At 42.9% G+C, this 9,164-nt stretch overlaps 1 protein-coding gene across 1 annotated transcript in view; it reads left to right on the top strand.

Annotated features, from left to right (window-relative positions):
- The window catches only part of LOC109972817 (uncharacterized protein K02A2.6-like), a 5,358-nt gene extending 3,462 nt beyond the window's left edge, over positions 1 to 1,896 (top strand). The window contains 2 exon segments of the mRNA XM_020621975.1: positions 1,273 to 1,414; positions 1,416 to 1,896. Of these exon segments, the coding sequence (XP_020477631.1) occupies positions 1,273 to 1,414; positions 1,416 to 1,896 (623 nt within the window).
- Positions 1,897 to 9,164: the final 7,268 nt, after the last annotated feature.

Here is a 9,164-nt window from a genome sequence, read left to right as displayed (position 1 = left end):
TGGGGAACCACCAGTGCCAGGTGCTCTGCAGATCGCAGCGTTCTGCGCGGGGTATACACAGTCAGCAACTCTGACAAATACTGCGGAGCAAGTCTGTGAAGTGCCTTAAAAACGAACAACAAAACTTTAAATTGCACTCTCCACTGCACTGGAAGCCAGTGCAACGAGCGGAGAACCGGAGTGATATGGGGATATTTAGATGTGTTGGACAACAACCGGGCTGCAGCATTTTGGACTAATTGCAATTTTTGAAGAGAGGATTGCGACAGGCTGGCATAAAAAGCGTTACAATAGTCCAGACACCCCGTGATAAAAGCATGGATCGCTCTTTCCAGATTTGCACATGATAAAAACGGCTTAACCTTCGCTAGCAACCTTAAGTGAAAGAAGCTAGATTTGACTCCGGCTCCAATCTGTTTTTCAAAATTCAGCCACTATCAAATATCACTCCCAGGTTTGTCAGCAAATCTTTAAGCGGAGGGGCTGGCACACCTAAATTAGGGACACCTGCGTGTGGTCCGGCACTGATCAACATGTACTCAGTTTTACTGTCATTTAGATGCAGGAAATTCTGCGCTAACCATCTCTTAATATCTCGGATGCAATCCTCTAAAGGGGCAAGTGAATTTTGATTGTCTTATATTAGCAGTATATAAATCTGTATATCATCCGTGTAAAAATGAAAGTGAACATCATGATTCGCTATAATGCATGCTAATGGCAGCATGTACAGTATTGTTCAAAATAATAGCAGTACAATGTGACTAACCAGAATAATCCAGGTTTTTTGTATATTTTTTATTGCTACATGGCAAACAAGTTACCAGTAGGTGCAGTAGATTCTCAGAAAGCAAACAAGACCCAGCATTCATGATATGCACGCTCTTAAGGCTGTGCAATTGGGCAATTAGTTGAAAGGGGTGTGTTCAAAAAAATAGCAGTGTCTGCCGTTGACTGTACAAACACAAAACTATGTTGTACAAACGTTTTTGTTTCTAGGATTTAGCAATCCTGTGAATCACTAAACTAATATTTAGAGGAGGACAGTACCGCTCTGCAGACCTGGCAGAGGTGTACCAGGTGGTGAGTCAGCTGCCGGTTACAAATTCGAAAATTCAAAGACAAACAAAATTGGATCCTAGCTTGTCAAAAGTCTTCGAAATTACAGTACAGGGATGGCCAGCCAACAGCAATCCTCTGTTTCCTGAGTTTTCATCTCAACGTGACCAACTTCAGTGTGTCAAGGAACCCTGTTGTGTGGATCTCGTGTAGTGGTTCCATCAAAGCTATGCTCCAGAGTTTTACAGACTTTACATGAAGGGCACCTAGGCACAGTTAAAATGAAGAGTCTAGCCCGTGGCTATGTCTGGTGGCCGGGCATTGATAAACAAATTGAAGACATCACAAAAACCTGGTTGTCAAAAGGTTCAGAATGAGCCAACATCAGCATCCCTTCATCCATGGGAGTGGCCTTCTGCCCCCTGGCGAAGAGTGCACATAGATTTCGCTGGCCCATTTAAGAACTCCATGTTTCTGATTGCAGTTGATGTCCACTCCAAGTGGCCAGAGGTGATACCAATGAAATCTACTACCTCAGAAAATACTGTGTCTGCCCTTAGGACCATCTTCGCTCGGAATGGTCTACCTGAGCAGATCTTGAGTGATAACGGACCACAGTTCGCCTCTGACGTGTTCAGTCTCTTCATTACGTAGAATGGCATCAAACATATCAGGTCAGCACCACACCATCCAGCCACAAATGGCTTAGCTGAGAGATTTGTTCAAACCTTCAAAAGAGCTGTTAAAGCTATGGACCAGGAGGACTTGACCCTTCAACACAAGGTGGATAATTTCCTCTTCAGCTATAGGAACTCTGTTCATGCTACAACGAACTAACCTTAGATCTCGAATTGAGCTCCTAAAACCAAACTTGCGACAGGAAGTACACAATAAACAGTTTGCCCACTTACCAACAACGCCGAGAAGGGACTTTGAGGTCAGACAGGAAGTCTTGGCACGTGACTACAAAAAAGACAAATGGACGCCTGGAAAGATAATCACAAAATCTGGACCTTTGATGAACACCGTTGATGTTGGAGAGCAGAGTACTTGGAGACGTCATGTGGATCAGATCCTGAATGCTGAGCCATCTGTTAAGGCATCACCACCCCAAGTTTTTTCCTCAAGTACTGAGCAGAACGTTGTTCCGGATAAGACGCCTTTGCCTGATGTTGATGTTTCCACCCAGAGCCCTTCTACTATGGAAGCTACACCACAGCTTCAGAGGCGTTATTCTGTTAGGCACAGAGCACCCCCTAAAAGACTGGACTTGTGATTGTCTTGATTTTTCACACCACAGATAGTTGTGTTAAAAAAAAAAAAAGTTATTGGGTATCTGTGTGGCATGTTCAAAATGCATTATTGTTTCAGGAGTGTTATTGTTGACATTGTTAAATTGTTTTGCTTTATTCAGGGTTGTGGGTAGTGATCTAACAGGGGAGGAAGTGTAGTGTTTGGATCTACTTTCAGTAGCGTAAGGTATTGTTGGGCGCGCGCATGTATGCGGCTGTCTTCTCATAGAAAACGTTACGAGTTGTAGCCAAACAAAATGTATAGTAAACTAGTGAACCTGCAGTCACCGCCCCCACCTCATTATTCTTTATGAAGTTGTTACAGACACAACATCGCCCAGTGGCTCGGGCCAGCCTCCCTCAGGATAAGCCAAGCCCACTTCACTTTGCTCTCTTTAACGCAAGATCACTTAATAACAAAACTTTCATCCTTAATGATTTTATTTCTTCATATGATTTGGATGTGTTTCTTATCACTGAAACCTGGCTGAAACAAGGTGATAGTCTTTTTTCTGAGCTCCAACCGGCTGATTACTTATTTTTCAACACCCCGCGCCTCGCTGGTAGAGCCGGCGGTCTGGCATCTGTTTTTAAGCTGACCCTAAAATGTCACCTTTCTCCCGTCCATGGCCTATTCTAGTTTTGAGTTACAAACCTTTATTGTAACACTGCACTGTCCTATCTTATGTGCAGTTATATATCGTCCCCTTAAATCTAGGGATTTTATTAATGAATTTGGGGAACTTTGTGGAATAAGCGCTTCCAAGTTTGATAGTTTTCTGATTTGTGGAGACTTTAACATTCATGTCAACTGTTCTTCTGACCAGCTGGCAAATGAGTTTAACTCACTGTTGGACTCCTTTGATCTCACCCAGTCAGTACTATGCCCCACTCATCAATGTGGGGGCACACTGGACCTCGTCATCTCTCGAGGCCTGGCTGTGTGTACTGGGGATGTATCAAACTCGGCCATCTCTGACCACTTCTTCATCTACTTCGAAGTCCTGGTACCGTCAGGTGTACCTAGACCTATGGCCCCATACCAGTGCCGCAGGATTATTACTCCTTCAACAGCTCCGGACTTTGCTGCTGCTTTTCTAGCCTCTGAGTTCTACTCTTCAGAAGCTCTGAACCCTCCTACATGCACCGATGCCTTTCTCTCTTCGTTTGACTCTACTTGCTCCCGGTTTATGGATTCTGTCGCTCCCTTTAGAAGGAGGAGGGCTAGAAACACTCCTGACCCTTGGTTGAATGACGTTGCAGGCAGACGGAGCGTAAATGGAAGAAGGATGGACTGCACGTCTCCCTGGACATTTTAAGGGACAGCCTGGCATCATATCAGAAAGCTGTAAAAGTTGCTAAAACCCAATATTTATCTAATATTATTTTGAATAACAGTCAGCATCCAAGAGTTCTTTTCAAAACTATCAATTCAGTTATTAATCCTGTTGTTGCTTTGGCCACTGAGGGGTCGGGTCTGACTGCAATGAGTTTCAGAGGTACTTCATTGATAAAGTTTGGGCTATTAGACAAAATATTCCCAAGCTTCCACCTTATGTACTGCCTATATCTCATGTACTGTATACTCTGGAATCCTTTACTCCGATCTCTCTACCTCAAGTTAAAAAATGTGTGTTACAGCTAAAGTCTGCCTCCTCCCCCCTGGACCCTGTCACAGCCAGCATAGTCAAGGAGTGCGTCAACACTGTTGGGCCCTCTCTGGTCACATTCATTACCTGCTGCCTTAGGTTGGGCTCGGTCCCCACCGCCCCTAAGCATGCAGTAGTGAGGCCACACCGCAAGAAGCCTAACCTCGACCCCTCCCTTCTGTCCAACTTCCGCCCAATTTCCCTTCTGCCTTTTTTATCTAAGGTTATGGAAAGAATCGTTCTTACCCAGTTTCAGTCTTATCTGGATCGTCTGGATGTTGCTGATAAGTTTCAATCAGGCTTTAGGCCGCGTCACAGCACAGAGTCTGCTTTACTGAAGGTCCATAATGACATTACCATGGCCCTTGATGCCAAGCGCCCCCCTATCCTAGTTCTTTTAGATTTAGGCAGCTTTTGACACTGCTGACCATGCAGTTTTGCTTTCCCGGCTGGAACACCTCATTGGCCTGAGAGGGGCGGTTTTAAACTGGTTTATTTCTTTCCTGACCAATAGAACCTTCTCTGTCATTATTGACAATTTCTCCTCTACCATAGCCCCTCTTACCTCAGGCGTCCCACAAGGCTCGATCCTGGCACCGTTACTCTTTTCTTTATATATGTCACCACTTGATTCAATCATATCAAAGCATAATGTTCATTTTCATTTTTATGCGGACGATATTCAGATTTACGTGCCACTGATACAATGTGATTTGACCGCACTTACTCCACTACATAATTGCATTCGTGATATTAAGCAATGGCTAGCCCAGAATTTCCTTCATTTAAATGAGAGCAAGACTGAGTATATTGTTATTAGCCCCGATCCAGCCACTGTTGTATCCAGTTTAGGTGCTTCAGCCCCCTCACTCACAGATACTGTGAAAAAACTTGGAGTGATATTTGATAGCGGCCCTAATTTTGATATGCAAATCAGGGCCATGGTTAAAACCACCTTTTTTTACCTGAGACTTTTAACGAAGGTGAAGCCCTTCTTGTCGCGTGCAAATTTAGATAAAGCTATCCATGCTTTTATCACTTCACGACTTGACTACTGCAATGCCCTCTATGTTGGAATTTCTCAGTCTCTTCGGAAGCTTCAACTGGTCCAGAATGCTGCGGCTCACCTGTTGTCGAACACCTCCAGGTACGCCCACATCAACCCCGTCCTTCTCTTGCTACGCTGGTTGCCAGTACAGTTTAGAGTTTGTTTTAAGATGCTGCTATTTGATTTTAAGGCTATGAATAGCCTCGCTCCGCCGTACCTGTCGGATCTGCTGTCTATCTATGCTCCGCGCAGAGCTCTGCACTCCTCAGAGCATCTGTCCTTGGTTGTGCCACGGTCTCGATATAAAAAATGGGGCAATCGCTCTTTTGCTGTGTGTGGCCCTGGACTCTGGAATTCTCTACCGCTAGAGCTACGGTCCATAACCGAGTTAGCGTTTTTTTAAGTCAACTTTAAAAACTCACCTCTTTAGACAGGCCTTTGGTGTTTAATTTGTTTTACTTGCCCTGTAGGGACGTCGTTAACTTGTCTTATGCTGTTTGTATCTTGATAGAAGTTTTTTATTGCTCCTGTTTTGTAAATTTGTGTTTTATTCTGTTTAGGTTTTATTGTTTTAGTAATGTTTTCTATTTGCTACACATGTTCTATTGTGCAGCACTTTGTGCTCCTCGGAGTTGTAAAGTGCTATATAAATAAAGCTTTATTATTATTATAGAGTGGTGGTTAAGTACCAACCACTCATCAAGGCAATCTGCCACAGGTGAGGTGCATTCCTGAGATACCAGCATCTGTAGAGGGAAGGAGGGAGAGAGAGAGACACAAAGAGAGCGACAGGGAGTGAAGCACAACCCTGACAAATAATGGCAGCAATATTTGAACCCACAACTCATGCTTGACAAACAGATGACAACAAACACCCAAACGCCATGAAAACCCCGTAAATAATAATGCAACTTAACTATGTTGTAGATTCATTTGTATGTGCGCTGTAAAGGTGATGGAGCTACTGTAGCTCATATACTTTGTCAGTCATTTGTGACGGAGCTACTCCGTCACAACAGAAAAGACAAAAGAGCTTCCACAAAAGCTGAGAGAGGAGATTATTTCATCACACCTGAAGGGCCTTTTGGGTATAAGATTTCCAAAAGATTTAACATTCCAAGAGACACCATTGGAAATATTACAAGGAAGTTTAAAACTTAAGGAACAGCTGCAAACCTGCCTGGCTGTGGAAGATAGCCCAAAATTTCATCAAGGGCCCTTAGCAACTTACTCAGGACAGCTAAGAAAAATCCCCGTGTGAATGCAAGACACCTATATAATGACATGATGAAGGCTGGTTCAAGTACTTTAGTGGCAACTATAAGATGTGCACTGAATAAACAAGGACTTCATGGCTGGACCCCAAGATGCACTCCACTCTTGACCACAACGGGCGTCAAAAGTCAACTAGAATATGCCAGGAGAAATTTGGATAAGACTACAGAGTTTTGGGAGACAGTTCTATGGACTGATGAAACCAAACTGGAACTGTTTGGACATATGGACCAGCGGTATGTCTGGCATGCAAAGGACTAGGCTTATGACCAGAAGAATACCATCCCCACGGTCAAGCACGGAGGTGGGTCAATGATGATGTGGGGCTGTTTTTCTGCGGCAAGAACTGGCTATTTTGATCGTGTACCTGGCATCATGAATTTCCAGAAATACCAGGCCATTTTAAAGAGGAACATGATGCCTTCTGTTGACAAATTAAACCTTGGTGATCATTGGATTTTCCAGCAAGACAATGATCCCAAGCACGCCTCCAAGTCAAGCAAAGCTTGGTTGTGAAAAATATCCTGGAATCTCCTGGAGTGGCCTGCTCATTCACCAGATTTAAATCCAATTCTAAATCCTTGGTGGGATTTGAAGAAGGCGGTTGCAGCATGGAAGCCATCAAACATCACTGAGCTAGAGGTTTTTGTATGTAGTGGTTTAAGTTAGATGTTAATATGGATTATGTAATGGAAGAGAGTGTTTGTGTGGTCACTTTTAAGTTCATGTGAGCTGAACAATGAGCTTATATAATTTGGTCAAGATGTTTCCTGTTTTTGGGTACATCTCAGGGTGTTGTCTCCTAAAACTGGAGACAGGAAGCTAAGTTCAGAAATTGATGTAACTGCCGAAGAAAAGCTGTGGATAAAACAGTTAGGCTAAAGGGTGTAGAGAAGAAGGAAGGATGGTGCGGCAGTCGTGAGTGTGCTTGTGGACCCGGCTGGGGGGACTCTGGACTCTGATTGACCAAGACTGACTGATTCTGTGACAATCTTCTTATTTAATACTCTATCTATTCCATTGCATTCCATTGTTCTCTGTTCCCTAACTACCAGATTACCTATTTAACTACTACTCTGTTCAGAATAATTAAATGATTACTTAAATTGGGATGATTTGTCTGAAATGAATTTAGTCAGTATCACATTCTAGCCACGACATGTACATGAAGGATGGGCAAAGATTTTGATTGAGAGGTGTAAGAAGCTTGTAAATACTTACTGAAAATGTTTGTGGAGCATCCTTTTGCTTTTTCAACTTCTAACAAAGTACTGAAGCTGGGAGTTGAATAATACTGCACATGCACACATGTTAAAAGAGTTACATTTTTCATTTGAACTCCAAAGTTGTCAACTTCTATTGTCAAAGTAACTCAAATATGTATCAGTAAATATTTTTTGTTGTTTAATGTCATTTATTGTTATTATCTTTCAAAAGGTGTATTAATCTTATGCAATTTTGTGCATGCGCGGTCAACACAAAGTGAACGAATCGCTCCCCGAGATGACCCGATATTCTTGAGTCATGGGAAAGAATCATCCAAAAAGAACGAATGGTTGTGTGTCTTTGTAGTTTAGTGTATTTCTGTGGTCATTTAACATCTCTCTGCTGTTTGTTTCTCTTTGCACACTAGTACACTTTGTGATTGTTTTGTAGCACTAATTTTGAAATCAAGCAAAATGCATCTAGATACACACTGTCACACACAAATCTGGCTTATTTTGTCCTCCCTTCCTCACTAAAACATATCCACACCCCTCCCTCCATATCTGATATCAGTTCTGTCTCCTGTGAACTTCTGCACACATCATTTGTTTTCAAAATGGTCCCCTAACACTTTTTTTGTTCTGATCGCACTGCATCTTCTTTTCCTCCATTCTTTCCTTTCCCTCTATTCACATCTTCCTTACCTCTTTTCCTTCCCTATTGCTCTTAGTTTGTAAAACTCTAGTTGCCTTTATCTTTGCTACATGTGTTACCCGTTGCAGACTTTCAACTTCTCTTATCTCCTTGCTGAAAAAAAACTGCTGTGACAGGCTTGATGTCACAACTGTATTGTACTTTAATAAACATAGCATTTTGCACTTAAACTTAAGAGTCCTCCTTGAATTAATTGTAAATAGCCCCTTAAAGGCTTATTTGCATTATATGTTTGTCTCCTGTTATATAGGCTTTACTTAGACTCTGAGTTTCCCTGGGGAAGCAGTGCTTTTTCCACACCGACACACACAAACCTCAGAGGACAGCTTCAGACAGCATCTACAAATGTGTCTGGTGCATTTGTGTGTAGTGTTATGGTTAGCCCCCCTCGCCAGGAGGGTGAGAGAGAACTAGGGGTAGGACTCAAGGTAGCCGACCCAGGTGCTAGTACGAAAAAAGGTTTAATGGGGAAAAATAAGACAACGACAACGTAACAACATAACAGTGTCCATAATACATACAAGCGAAGGGGGAGTGATGACAACGGAGACCAGGATGAACAGGTACACTTACAAACTAACGGCAGGAATCAGGAGAGCAGGAGGATGAGGACGGACAAGTGAAGGAAAAACAAGGTAGCAAAACAAAACCCGAAAAATCAACAGCACGGGGACCGTCAGCGTTGAAATCTTGGTACCTCCTGCGAAAAGCACAAACGTGATAGTTCAAGCCAGAACGCACAGCGACTGTCAGCGTAGCCTTCTATCCTTATTTCAAGTGCAGTTTAAACATAAACCTACTTGGTGTGAGTGAGTGAGTCAGTAACGATAACGATAGCAGCAACAACCATTTAACATTGACATTGACATTGACAATGATCCGGCGACGGCGGAACGTCCGCCAGAGGTTTAAATAAGGAGA

Source organism: Monopterus albus, unplaced genomic scaffold (assembly GCF_001952655.1).
Source record: "Monopterus albus unplaced genomic scaffold, M_albus_1.0 scaffold270.1, whole genome shotgun sequence".
NCBI classification, from domain to species: domain Eukaryota; kingdom Metazoa; phylum Chordata; class Actinopteri; order Synbranchiformes; family Synbranchidae; genus Monopterus; species Monopterus albus.
Note: the sequence above shows the minus strand (reverse complement) of the source record. Positions and strands in the feature narration are given on the sequence as shown.